The following is a 14,889-nucleotide window of genomic DNA, read 5'->3' as shown; positions in this document are numbered from 1 at the left end:
AACCACAAAGGCAAAAAAACCATAATGGGAGTTATGTACAGGTAATTACAGGCGCATGAGGGAGGAACTGACAAAAATCGACTGGAAGCAGAGCCTAGTGGGAAAGACAGTAGAACAGCAATGGCAGGAGTTTCTGGGAGTAATTGAGGACACAGTGCAGAGGTTCATCCCAAACAAAAGAAAGGTTATCAGAGGGGGGATTAGGCAGCCATGGCTGACAAAGGAAGTCAGGGAATGCATCAAGGCAAAAGAGAGAGCCTATAATGTGGCAAAGAGTAGTGGGAAGTCAGAAGATTGGGAAGGCTATAAAAACAAACAGAGGATAATAAAGAGAGAAATAAGGAAGGAGAGGATCAAATATGAAGGTAGGCTAGCCAGTAACATTAGGAATGATAGTAAAAGTTTCTTTAAATACATTAAAAACAAACGGGAGGCAAAAGTAGACATTGGGCCGCTCCAAAATGACGCTGGTAATCTAGTGATGGGAGACAAGGAAATAGCTGAGGAACTTAATAAGTACTTTGCGTCAGTCTTCACAGTAGAAGACATGAGTAATATCCCAACAATTCAGGAAAGTCAGGGGGCAGAGTTGAATATGGTTGCCATCACAAAGGAGAAAGTGCTAGAGAAACTAAAAGGTCTGAAAATTGATAAATCTCCGGGCCCAGATGGGCTACATCCTAGAGTTCTAAAGGAGATAGCTGAAGAAATAGTGGAGGCGTTAGTTATGATCTTTCAAAAGTCACTGGAGTCAGGGAAAGTCCCAGAGGATTGGAAAATCGCTGTTGTAACCCCACTGTTCAAGAAGGGAACAAGAAAAAAGATGGAAAATTATAGGCCAATTAGCCTAACCTCAGTTGTTGGCAAAATTCTAGAATCCATCGTTAAGGATGAGATTTCTAAATTCTTGGAAGTGCAGGGTCGGATTAAGACAAGTCAGCATGGATTTAGTAAGGGGAGGTCGTGCCTGACAAACCTGTTAGAGTTCTTTGAAGAGATAACAAATAGGTTAGACCAAGGAGAGCCAATGGATGTTATCTATCTTGACTTCCAAAAGGCCTTTGACAAGGTGCCTCACGGGAGACTGCTGAGTAAAATAAGGGCCCATGGTATTCGAGGCAAGGTACTCACATGGATTGACGATTGGCTGTCAGACAGAAGGCAGAGAGTTGGGATAAAAGGTTCTTTCTCAGAATGGCAACCGGTGACAAGTGGTGTCCCGCAGGGTTCAGTGTTTGGGCCACAGCTGTTCTCTTTATATATTAACGATCTAGATGACGGGACTGGGAGCATTCTGGCCAGGTTTGCCGATGATACAAAGATAGGTGGAGGGGCAGGTAGTATTGAGGAGGTGGGGAGGCTGCAGAAAGATTTAGACAGTTTAGGAGAGTGGTCCAAGAAGTGGCTGATGAAATTCAACGTGGGCAAGTGCGAGGTCGTACACTTTGGAAAAAAGAATAGAGGCATGGACTATTTTCTAAACGGTGACAAAATTCATAATGCTAAAGTGCAAAGGGACTTGGGAGTCCTAGTCCAGGATTCTCTAAAGGTAAACTTGCAGGTTGAGTCCGTAATTAAGAAAGCAAATGTAATGTCATTTATCTCAAGAGGCTTGGAATACAAAAGCAGGGATGTACTTCTGAGGCTTTATAAAGCACTGGTTAGGCCCCATTTGGAGTACTGTGAGCAATTTTGGGCCCCACACCTCAGGAAGGACATACTGGCACTAGAGCGGGTCCAGCGGAGATTCACACGGATGATCCCAGGAATGGTAGGCCTGACATACGATGAACGTCTGAGGATCGTGGGATTATATTCATTGGAGTTTAGGAGGTTGAGGGGAGATCTGATAGAAACTTACAAGATAATGAACGGCTTAGATAGGATGGATGTAGGGAAGTTGTTTCCATTAACAGGGGAGACTAGGACGCGGGGGCACAGCCTTAGAATAAAAGGGAGTCACTTTAGAACAGAGATGAGGAGAAATTTCTTCAGCCAGAGAGTGGTGGGTCTGTGGAATTCATTGCCACAGAGGGCTGTGGAGGCCGAGACGTTGAGCGTCTTCAAGACAGAAATTGATAAATTCTTGATTTCTCGAGGAATTAAGGGCTATGGGGAGAGAGCGGGTAAATGGAGTTGAAATCAACCATGTTGAATGGTGGAGTGGACTCGATGGGCCGAATGGCCTTACTTCCGCTCCTATGTCTTATGGTCTTATGGTCTATGACTGAGCATGGGGAAATACATTTCTCACTGTGCAGCCCCACTTCCATTCAGCAGTTAAACAGTTAATGTGTTCACCTTTAAAGTTATCAGATCCTGCATTGAAACATCTGACACTGGCCCTTTGTTTGAAAGTCTAAACATAAGAAAATCGATGGAGTTTTTAAACAGTTTCAGGTTGAAACCCAGTGATTCGTTCTGGAGGCATGACTCCGATTGAACTCACTGTGTGACAGCAATTAATTACAAATTGTTTGTAACTAACTTTGTTCACAGTTCAAAGAGTTTTTAAATTGGCTCAATGATGTGTTTTCTGAATAGCAACTTCCAGTCGGAGGACAGAGACAGAGACAGAGTCGTTTCAGCACAGCAGGAACCATTCAACCCATCGAGATGTAATACAAATCTCAAATTACAGAGATCAGATCCAATTACTGAACTGTGATTTGCTGAAAGAAAACCAGGAACAACATTACGTTTGGAAGCAAAGAGTTTACAAAGAGAAAACTAGCAGACTCCACACGGAAGCAGAGAATCTGCAGGTCAAGGTAAGATTTGTCTGCTCCTGTACTTTATGTATTTCTTTATTTTAAACCATTTTCTCAGTCAGATTATTTTACATGGGCTGTTGTAGCCATTCCCCTTCCATGAGGTTTTATACAGTGACTGAGCTGGAGCAGTGATGAAGGTGATCTGTTTAACAGTGAGGCTCCCAGAATCAGACCACTCCTGTTCCACACCATTATTTTCATTTTTAAGAGGGATGGAATGAGGTGAATCAGAGCATTCCCACATCCCAGTTCAGACCGGGCTGGGCCCTGGACCTTCCTCGATATGGGTTTTTGCAATTACAGGGAATTAATTTTAGAGCTCTGGCGCCCTCAACGCTACGACAACGGATGAATGAACACTGCTCGACAATTATCAGGCAAGAGTGTTCTCTTTCTGTTGGGGAACACTTCAGCGGTCACGGGCATTCACCTCTGATCTTCGGGTAAGCGTTCTCCAAGGCAGCCTTCACGACACACGACAACGCAGAGTCGCTGAGCAGAAACTGATAGCCAAGTTCCGCACACATGAGGATGGCCTCAACCGGGATCTTGGGTTCATGTCACACTATCTGTAACCCCCACGACTCGCCTGGGCTTGCAAAATCTCACTAACTGTCCTGGCAGGAGACAATACACACCTCTTTCATATGTGCTTAACCCTGTCTCCACTCACATTGTCTGTACCTTTAAGACTTGATTAACTGTAAAAACTCGCATTCCAATCATTATTTTGTAAATTGAGTTTGTGTCTTGATATGCCCTGTTTGCAAACAGAACTCCAACTTACCTGGCGAAAGAGCAGCGCTCCGAAAGCTAGTGGCTTGTGCTACCAAATAAACCTGTTGGACATTAACCTGGTGTTGTGAGACGTCTTACAGTGTTTACCCCAGTCCAACGCCGGCATCTCCACATCATGCCCTCAACATACAGAGTTTAGCTGCACAGTCTGCATTTCCCTGCTCCAACCAATACTCGGGGAATGACCGCACTCTCAAGTGTTTGGTTAAAAGTCAAAATATCAGATGTACACTGTGACTGTTTGTAATGTTACAGATAGAAATTCACTGCACTGACTGAATTGGAAATGATAACCTCTCTAATCAGCCTCAAACATTGTTTCTAGCTGAATTGGGTGCAGACTTGTCAAACTGGTTCAATTGGTTACTCTCTCCTATAAATAGAAACCTCGAAATAATCTCATAACTTTTACCAGAGGGTGAAACTCAGACACGGGTATTATAAACAGGGTCAGCTCAGATGATTGGTATGATTTCTACTGAGATAACCAGGCTGCATTGAATTGACAAAGGCAGGACCTGCACAGTGACAGTAAAGCCGGTGTGGTTGAGGTCAAGTGGGAATGTAGTTTCTGAACTGATTGTGAAGTATCTCTTTCTTCCTTCCATTTAAATGTGTCGCCTCCCAGGGAGATTATTCTCCTCCACTCCCTGCAGTGAATCCATCCTTTGCGGCTGTAGCTATTATCTAACTGTGAGCTCCCCGCAGTGAATCCATCCTTTGCGGCTGTAGCTATTATCTAACTGTGAGCTCCCGCAGTGAATCCATCCTTTGCGGCTGTAGCTATTATCTCACTGTGAGCTCCCCGCAGTGAATCCATCCTTTGTGGCTGTAGCTATTATTTGACTGTGAGCTCCCCCGCAGTGAATCCATCCTTTGCGGCTGTAGCTATTATCTAACTGTGAGCTCCCCACAGTGAATCCATCCTTTGTGGCTGTAGCTATTATCTCACTGTGAGCTCCCCGCAGTGAATCCATCCTTTGTGGCTGTAGCTATTATTTAACTGTGAGCTCCCCGCAGTGAATCCATCCTTTGCGGCTGTAGCTATTATCTAATTGTGAGCTCCCCGCAGTGAATCCATCCTTTGCGGCTGTAGCTATTATCTAACTGTGAGCTCCCCGCAGTGAATCCATCCTTTGCGGCTGTAGCTATTATCTCACTGTGAGCTCCCGCAGTGAATCCATCCTTTGCGGCTGTAGCTATTATCTAACTGTGAGCTCCCGCAGTGAATCCATCCTTTGTGGCTGTAGCTATTGTCTAACTGTGAGCTCCCCACAGTGAATCCATCCTTTGTGGCTGTAGCTATTATCTAACTGTGAGCTCCCGCAGTGAATCCATCCTTTGTGGCTGTAGCTATTATCTAACTGTGAGCTCCCGCAGTGAATCCATCCTTTGTGGCTGTAGCTATTGTCTAACTGTGAGCTCCCCGCAGTGAATCCATCCTTTGCGGCTGTAGCTATTATCTAACCGTGAGCTCCCCACAGTGAATCCATCCTTTGCGGCTGTAGCTATTATCTAACTGTGAGCTCCCGCAGTGAATCCATCCTTTGTGGCTGTAGCTATTATCTAACTGTGAGCTCCCTGCAGTGAATCCATCCTTTGCGGCTGTTGCTATTATCTCGCTGTGAGCTCCCGCAGTGAATCCATCCTTTGCGGCTGTAGCTATTATCTAACTGTGAGCTCCCCGCAGTGAATCCATCCTTTGCGGCTGTAACTATTATCTAACTGTGAGCTCCCGCAGTGAATCCATCCTTTGCGGCTGTAACTATTATCTAACTGTGAGCTCCCTGCAGTGAATCCATCCTTTGTGGCTGTAGCTATTATCTAACTGTGAGCTCCCCGCAGTGAATCCATCCTTTGTGGCTGTAGCTATTATCTAACTGTGAGCTCCCGCAGTGAATCCATCCTTTGCGGCTGTAGCTATTATCTAACTGTGAGCTCCCTGCAGTGAATCCATCCTTTGTGGCTGTAGCTATTATCTAACTGTGAGCTCCCGCAGTGAATCCATCCTTTGCGGCTGTAACTATTATCTAACTGTGAGCTCCCGCAGTGAATCCATCCTTTGTGGCTGTAGCTATTATCTAACTGTGAGCTCCCTGCAGTGAATCCATCCTTTGCGGCTGTAGCTATTATCTAACTGTGAGCTCCCTGCAGTGAATCCATCCTTTGCGGCTGTAGCTATTATCTAACTGTGAGCTCCCTGCAGTGAATCCATCCTTTGCGGCTGTAGCTATTATCTCACTGTGAGCTCCCGCAGTGAATCCATCCTTTGTGGCTGTAGCTATTATCTCACTGTGAGCTCCCGCAGTGAATCCATCCTTTGCGGCTGTAGCTATTATCTAACTGTGAGCTCCCCGCAGTGAATCCATCCTTTGCGGCTGTAGCTATTGTCTAACTGTGAGCTCCCCGCAGTGAATCCATCCTTTGAGGCTGTAGCTATTATCTAACTGTGAGCTCCCCGCAGTGAATCCATCCTTTGCGGCTGTAGCTATTATCTAACTGTGAGCTCCCCGCAGTGAATCCATCCTTTGCGGCTGTAGCTATTATCTAACTGTGAGCTCCCGCAGTGAATCCATCCTTTGCGGCTATAGCTATTATCTAACTGTGAGCTCCCGCAGTGAATCCATCCTTTGAGGCTGTCGCTATTATCTAACTGTGAGCTCAGGCAGTAACTGAGAAACAGTTTATTCAACACTGGGACCCTCACAGCTCAACTTGTTTCTATTCCCCACCATCGCTCTCATTTTGAATAAGAGGTGATGCGATTAACCAGGGACAGGGAGCACAGGGTCTCCACAGACAGTGAAGAGATTGTGGGAGGACCTTCTTGGGGCACAATGTGAGATAATACTCTTTGGATTTAAAAGCGACAGATTTGAATGGAGTAGGAAATGAATGACAGATGGTCATGCTGAGACTGATTCTTGATACAGAAATCAGTATATGTTGGATTCTGTTTGAATAAGTTTTTACAGGTCGCTATAATGAGGTTAGTTGGAGCTCAGTGTGTTCAGCTTTGAATTCCATTCCAAGCGCCCACAATGGCTCCAGGTGGAGCTGAGCTGTAATTGTTAGGTTAATACCTGAGGTGCAGCGACTGAGCTGCTGATAGACTAGTTCAACTGGTTATATTTCTGAGGATGAATTAGCATTGGGTATAATTTAATATTCTGCCCCCATTTTTTTATCTTACTCTGTAAGATCCTGTCAATTCCATTCATTAAAATGATAATAAATCCTGTTAAAGGAAAGAAAGCACTGTTCATGTTCTGAAAGATTGATGGGTAGGAAACAAATACCCGTTCAGTAATACAGCGGGTTACTTGTGGTACCATCAGGATTGAATTGTTAGATCAAACAGTGCGTTAAACTGGGAGGGGATGGTTTGAATCTTTTCTGGTTCAGAACAGACCCCGACATCCTTGAAGGGAATTAGATAAATGATTGTAGGAAGAAGATGTCAGAGTGAGAAAAATTGAACCTTGTTCTCACAAAAAGCCAGTGCAGATATCAGAGCCTGCTGATTGAGTTTTAAACTATTTTAATATCCATGAAAATAAATAATATCAAGGTGTAGTAATCTTACCAAGGCCAGTTTTCCATCACCATACACCCATTTATTTACAGCGGCAGTTGAGTGCCATTCGACTGCTGTAGAGTGTAAATAAGCCCTGAGTCAACAACTGCTGGCCTGTGTGGAGCCAACTGATTTTAACGCCCCCTTCCCTCACCTCCCCCCTCCCCCACCAGCTGCTCCTTCCCTAGGGGAGCTGATACTCAGAGGAAAAGAGGTCCAGCAGAGATCTATTGATGATTCCCCATGGCCATCATAACATCCCTCTCTCCCCCCGCAATTCAATTTATTCCCTGCACCCCCACCAGCAAGCATCCTTTCTGCTGCTTAGTGACCGGCCTTGGGTCAGCTGGAGGTCGGACCAGATCAGTGGGTGTGAAGTGGATGGGGGACCTTTGCTTCTGGAGAAAGTGTGGCAAAGTTACCGATCTGGTTCCTTTTGAGGCCCCGCTTCACCAGGGCCACTGGACTTCTGCACTTCCATGTCGGAGTCCGTAGCAGGAGACTAAGGAAATCTGGCATATCCGCTACAACTCTCACCAACCTTTACCGATGCACCATAGAAAGCATTCTTTCTGGTTGTATCACAGCTTGGTATGGCTCCTACGTTGTCCAAGACTGCAATAAACTGCAAAGAGTCGTGAATGTAGCCCAATCCCATCACGCAAACCAGCCACTGACACTGTCTACACTTCGCGCTGCGTCGGCAAAGCAGTCAGCATAATAAAGGACACGACGCACCCCAGACATTCCCTCTTCCCCCTTCTTCCGTTGGGAAAAGTATATAAAAGTCTGAGGACATGTACCAACCGATTCAAAAACAGCTTCTTCCCTGCTGCCATCAGACATTTGAATGGACCGACCTCGCATTAAGTTGATCTTTCTCTACACCCTCGCTATGTCTGTAACAGTACATTCTGCACTCTTTCCTTTCATTCTCTATGAACAATATGCTTTGTCTGTATAGCGAGCAAGAAACAATACTATTCACTGTATCTGAATACATATGACAATAACAAATCAAATCACTTGGAGGGGCCAGCGTGTGTTCGATCTCCATTTATGGCTCGTCGCTGGCAGTGGCCATGCCTGTGACTGGTACTGTGGCCTGTACTGACACAGGTTCTCTATTCTGGTGATGGTTCAGGTGCTTCCTGATAATCTTGACCTGCACTTGGACTTTGTACAACATGAGCCCTGTCTTTTCTGTTATAATCTTGGGGGTCCAATGGTTGCCGTCCTTGAAGTTCCTCACATGGACTGGATCATCGGTCTTAAATGCTCTTTCTGTTTGCACAGAATCCTGGTTCTTCTTCTGGGTCTTCTTTTGGGACTCCACCTTCCTTGCCAGGTTGATTGGCCATGCTAAATTGACCTGAATGTCAGGGGATGAGCAGTCGTGTAGTCAGAGGTGACCTTTAGTTCTTGAAGATCGAAGTGTAAAATCAGTTGGGTGACCCTAAGAAACAGCCAGGGGCAAAATCCATTGGTGTGAAGTGTTTGTCGGTCACCCAGCAGCAGATGGAATGTGAATCTCAGGTACGTCAGGAAGTTTGAGGTGTGTTTAAGAAGGGTAATGCAGTAATCCATCTACATCGAGACTCGGTGAAACATAATTAGTACTAATGTTGTGGGGGATGAATTGTTTGAAAGTATCCTGAGCCATGTTCTAGAATAGTATATTGAAGAACCAACTAGGGAATCGAAAAACAGGAGACTAAATATGTAAATGAATGATCTCGGAAAGTGTTATCATAACAATGAACAAAGAAAAGTACAGAACAGGACAGGGCCCTTCGGCTCTCCAAACCTGTGCCGATCCTGATGCCCTAACGAAATAAAAAACCTCCAGCCCTTACTCGATCTGCCTGCTTCCACCACCTCCCTCAGGCAGTGCATTCCAGGCACCCACCACTCTCTGCGTGAAACATTTTGCCTGCACATCTCACTTAAACTTCCCCCCCCCTCACCTTGAACCTGTGCCCTCTTGTAATTGACACTCCCACCGTCGATGCCCCTCATAATTTTGTAGACCTCTATCTGGTCTCTGCTCAGCCTCCATCTTTCCAGTATAAACAATCCTAGTTCATTCAATCTCTCCTCATAATCAACACCCTCGTGCTGGTGAACCTTCTTTGCACTCTCTCAAAACTCCAGGTTCTGCTGGGAGTGTGGTGACCAGAACTGCACACAATACTCCAAATGCGGCCTAACCAAGGTTTTATATAGCTGCAACATGATTTCCCAGTTCTTGTACTCGGTGCCCTGGCTGATGAAGACAAGCATGTTATTTGCTTTCTTAATCACCGTGGCCACCGTGTGTCGCCACTTTGTGAGAACTGTGGACCTGCACGCCCAGGTCCCGAGATACGTTAATGTTCCCAAGAGTTTTGCCATTCACAGTATAATTCATGATAGAATTTTACATTTAAGTTTGAAAGTGATTAAGTTGCATTAGAAACTAGGGCATTAAATTAAAACAAAAACTCTGAAGGTGTGAGGATCAAATTGGCTGTGGTGGACTGGAAAACTACGTTTAAAGTTTGTCAGACAATGTCGAACATTTATAGAATTAATACATAGTATACAATAGCAATACAATCTGAAACCCAGAAAGGAATGTGTTCCAATCATGGCTAATGGAAACAAAGCAAGGATTGTGTCGGATCAAAGGAAGCAGCATATAAAGTTGATGTGGATTTATGGGTATAGGAGTAGGTTGAGAATCCAAACAGGAATGTCTGTCATCCACTCCAAAAGCAGAGTTCACTGGCAGTCCTTGCCACAGCAGCATTTTCTTCCTGTGGTCGGCACATTGGTAAAGGAAGACGACATGTGTCTGTGTCTGCGTTTGCATTGTCCTTCCCTGCCAGCCTTGATCACCATGTTATACTGGTTTGGTGACAGTGTGAGAGCCCAGTGCTGTATTCTCACTGAGGCCTTAGAACATAGAACATAGAAAGCCACAGCACAAACAGGCCCTTCAGCCCACAAGTTGCGCTGATCACATCCCTACCTCTAGGCCTATCTATAGCCCTCAATCCCATTAAATCCCATGTACTCATCCAGAAGTCTCTTAAAAGACCCCAACGAGTTTGCCCCCACCACCACCGACGTCAGCCGATTCCACTCACCCACCACCCTCTGAGTGAAAAACTTACCCCTGACATCTCCTCTGTACCCACCCCCCAGCACCTTAAACCTGTGTCCTCTCGTAGCAACCATTTCAGCCCTTGGAAATAGCCTCTGAGAGTCTACCCTATCCAGACCTCTCAACATCTTGTAAACCTCTATCAGGTCACCTCTCATCCTTCGTCTCTCCAGGGAGAAGAGACCAAGCTCCCTCAACCTATCCTCATAAGGCATGCCCCCCAATCCAGGCAACATCCTTGTAAATCTCCTCTGCACCCTTTCAATGGCTTCAACATCTTTCCTGTAATGAGGTGACCAGAACTGCGCGCAGTACTCCAAGTGGGGTCTAACCAGGGTCCTATAAAGCTGCAGCATTATCTCCCGACTCCTAAACTCAATCCCTCGATTAATGAAGGCTAGTACGCCGTACGCCTTCTTGACCGCATCCTCCACCTGCGAGGCCGATTTAAGAGTCCTATGGACCCGGACCCCAAGGTCCTTCTGATCCTCTACACTGCTAAGAATGGTACCCTTCATATTATACTGCTGCTTCATCCCATTGGATCTGCCAAAATGGATCACTACACACTTATCCGGGTTGAAGTCCATCTGCCACTTCTCCGCCCAGTCTTGCATTCTATCTATGTCTCGCTGCAACTTCTGACAGCCATCCAAACTATCCACAACACCACCTACCTTGGTGTCGTCAGCAAACTTACCAACCCATCCCTCCACTTCCTCATCCAGGTCATTTATGAAAATGACAAACAGCAAGGGTCCCAGAACAGATCCCTGGGGCACTCCACTGGTCACTGACCTCCATGCAGAGAAAGACCCCTCCACAGCCACTCTCTGCCTTCTGCAGGCAAGCCAGTTCTGGATCCACAAGGCAACAGCCCCTTGGATCCCATGCCCTCTCACTTTCTCAAGAAGTCTTGCATGGGGGACCTTATCGAACGCCTTGCTGAAGTCCATATAGACCACATCCACCGCTCTTCCTTCGTCAATGTGTTTGGTCACATTTTCAAAGAACTCAACCAGGCTCGTAAGGCACGACCTGCCCTTGACAAAGCCGTGCTGACTACTTTTGATCATACTAAACTTCTCTAGATGATCATAAATCCTGTCTCTCAGGATCCTCTCCATCAACTTACCAACCACTGAGGTTAGACTCACCGGTCGGTAATTTCCCGGGCTGTCCCTGTTCCCTTTCTTGAATATAGGGACCGCATCTGCAATCCTCCAATCCTCCGGAACCTCTCCCGTCTCCATCGACGATGCAAAGATCATCGCCAAAGGCTCCGCAATCTCCTCCCTCGCCTCCCACAGTAACCTGGGGTACATCCCATCCGGTCCCGGCGACTTACCAACCTTGGGGGGAATGCGCTTGGATTCACTGCAAAGACTCATCAATGGCTTATGGTCTGTGCATATGGTGAATGAAAGACCACAAAGATACTGATGAAAATGTTTCACAGCGAAATCGATGGCTACACCTTCCTTGTCTGACTGAGAATATCCCTTCTCAGCTTCTGTCAGCGTATGAGCTGCAAAACCAATGGCTTGCTCTGACCTGTCCTCCATCAGATGAGGGAGTTCTGCCCCAACACCGTAGGATGAGGCATTGCATGATAGAATGAGTTCCTGTTTTGTTCAAAGTGATCGAGCAGATTAGCTAATTGCAGCAGTGCCTTCACATCCTTGAAAGCTTTCTTTTATGCTGACCCCCACTTTAATTTGGTTTCTTTGTGAAGCAGTATATACAGTGGTCCCAACACTGCTGAAAGATCTGGCAAAAACATGTCGTAAAAGTTAACCAAACCCAAAAATGACCTCAGCTCGGACATATTCTTGGGGTCTGGAGCTTTTTTCCTCCACAAGTGATGAACGCTGCACTATGATTTTGTGAACTAGATATTCCACAATTTGGCTATTACTGGCTCCAGGAAGACCAGATTCGATAGAGTTCTCCTTCAGACAATTTACTCATTTTCTGTGGCCAGGTTTACTGCTGGTTTCCCTGGAAGGGGAGCATGCCATGTCCACCGGCATGAGCGAGAAATTCCTTACCTGGAGGGCATTTGCAAGGTCTGGGATAGAGATTGAATCTCTTTACAGAGATTGTGTTTTGACGTTTCAATTTTCCCCTGGTAGTCTGCCTACTTGATGCCGTATCCCAAGATGCAAAAGAAGTACAAGGAAGGACACCCAGAAACCTCACAGAAATAATAGAAACCCTACAGTGCAGAAAGAGGCCATTCGGCCCATCGAGTTTGCACTGACAACAATCGCATGTTGGACTTATCCCCACAACCCCACGCAGTTACCCCATTAATCACTCTAACTAACACATCCCGCCACACTAAGGGACAATCGTGCATGAATAATCAACCTAAGCCGCACATCTTTGGACTGTGGGAGGAAACCGGAGCAGCCTGAGGAAACCCACAATGATACGGGGAGAATGTGCAAACTCCAGACAGACAGTGACCAAGCCGGGAATCGAAGGCAGGTCCTTGGAGATGTGAGACAGTAGTGCTAACCACTCTGCCACTATATCTCCCAATGCTAAACCAGTTTGTTCAGATCCATAGCTCTAAATGAGTATCTCAATTAAAGAAAGGGTTCCACAGGCTGGAAGATGTTTGGGATGAGTATTCCAGAGCGTAGTCTCTTGGCAGCTGAAGGCAAGGGGCCCATGTGTCGAAGAATCCACATAAGGGCTGGTCAAACTTTCGGGAGCGCGGAAATATTGCCAACATCTAAGGCTGGACTATAATATCTGGCTGGGACGTGTGAGTCAGTGGATATATTTGAAAAGCTCGATTGAGGTTCCAGATGGTGTACACGGATCTAGGGTTAATGAGACATGGTGCAAGTTAGGATACAAGAAGCAAGTTTCAGGGCAGTTCGTAAGATCATCTTGCATGTGTAACACTTTTTTATTTGCTGACTAGCAATATATTTATGAGAAACGGATAGCCCACCCAGTGGGACTCCAGAGAATGGGATTGGGAAGATAAACCAATGCCAGTGATATGTGCTCTGCAATTTACTGGATAAACAAAAAGACGGATAATTTCCACCCAGCTGGAAGGCAGTGAAGAGCTGATCATGTGATCAACTGTGCCAAAGGCTTCAGAGACGTAGAGTCGGCTGAAGATACTTCACTGACCATTTTATTTCTGCTAGAATGTAATGTTTGACTTTGATAAGAGCTGTTTCAGTATTGTGGCATAGGTGGATACCTAGTTAGATGTATTCAAACAAGCTCCAAGAAAGTTGTGTCTACATTTATCAGGTAAAGTTATCGTCACGTGTTTTGGAGAAAAGGGAGGCTGGACATGGGCCAGGGATTTTCAAGGGCAAATGAAATCAAGATGATTTTTTGAAGAGGCAGTACCAAGGTTGTGGGGTCACCGTCAGATCTACCAGTTATATATATCCACATGGTGTTTGTGAGATTGTAAATACCAAAAGATCGTCCCCATATAAAATTTGGAAATCACATTGCTGCTTAAAGATACAAACAAGGCATTTTCACTTCACAGTTTCCATTTAACCCTGCTCTGGATTTGTCTATTTCAGAGCACCAGAATCGAAAACACCTGTCACAAAAATGGCTGAAGGTTTCAACAGCGGAGTATATCCAATATCTTCAAAAAGATTGACTTTGGACAATGGTAGGTTCAGAAAATACTCCCAAGTTTTCACCGTCCTGTTAATGAATCCAGACCTCATTCATGAACCTGCTGTTCACACAAGGAGCAGAGAAGAACATAGCGGCAGCAAATTATAAACCGGTAAAACTGATATAATGAAGTTGTGCTGAAAGCAATGTCTAGTGCATGTCGATAGGCATTGTTTACATGGACATCCAGAAGGAATTTGGACAGAGTTTCTTAAAATTTCTGTCATGCAATTGAAGGCAAATTTGTGACCTCATTGTGAAATTGGTGGAAAAGCAAGGGATAGAGATGAGGTAAATGGTGATTTAGGCTGACTGTCAGGATGCAACTTGCTGTGTTCCAGAAGCATCTGTGTTCGGCTCACAATTACGAACCAAATTTATTGACAGCCTAGATGTTGGAATAAAAAAATGGATATATAAAACTGATTATGACACAAAGTTATTGAAACATTGTCGTCAATATAGCTGGCAATATAAGAACATAAGAAATAGGAGCAGGAGTAGGCCATCTGGCCCTTCGAGCCTGCCCCGCCATTCAACAAGATCATGGCTGATCTGAAGCGAATCAGTTCCACTTACCCGCCTGCTCCCCATATCCCCTAATTCCCTTATCGATCAGAAAACTATCTACCCGTGATTTAAACATATTCAACGAGGAAGCCTCCACCACTTCAATGGGCAGAGAATTCCAGAGATTCACTACCCTCTGAGAGAAGAAGTTCCCCCTCAACTCTGTTCTGAACCGGCCCCCCCTTATTTTGAGGCTGTGCCCTCTAGTTCTGGTTTCCCTTCTAAGTGGAAAGAATCTCTCCACCTCTACCCTATCCAGCCCCTTCATTGTCTTATACGTCTCTATAAGATCACCCCTCATCCTTCTAAACTCCAACGAGTACAGACCCAATCTGTTTAATCTCTCCTCA

The 14,889-nt window shown here is 45.5% G+C and overlaps 1 protein-coding gene across 1 annotated transcript in view; it reads left to right on the top strand.

The window, feature by feature from the left end:
• LOC144483443 (NACHT, LRR and PYD domains-containing protein 3-like) overlaps positions 1-14,889 on the top strand; it is a 92,477-nt gene that overhangs the window by 21,045 nt on the left and 56,543 nt on the right. Inside the window, exons 3-4 of the mRNA XM_078202129.1 lie at positions 2,680-2,771; positions 13,867-13,961. Of these exons, the coding sequence (XP_078058255.1) occupies positions 2,680-2,771; positions 13,867-13,961 (187 nt within the window). The remainder of the gene's footprint in view (positions 1-2,679; positions 2,772-13,866; positions 13,962-14,889) is intronic.

Source organism: Mustelus asterias, unplaced genomic scaffold, assembly GCF_964213995.1.
Source record: "Mustelus asterias unplaced genomic scaffold, sMusAst1.hap1.1 HAP1_SCAFFOLD_69, whole genome shotgun sequence".
Classification (NCBI taxonomy): Eukaryota; Metazoa; Chordata; class Chondrichthyes; order Carcharhiniformes; family Triakidae; genus Mustelus; species Mustelus asterias.
This window is presented reverse-complemented; position numbering and strand designations above follow the sequence as displayed.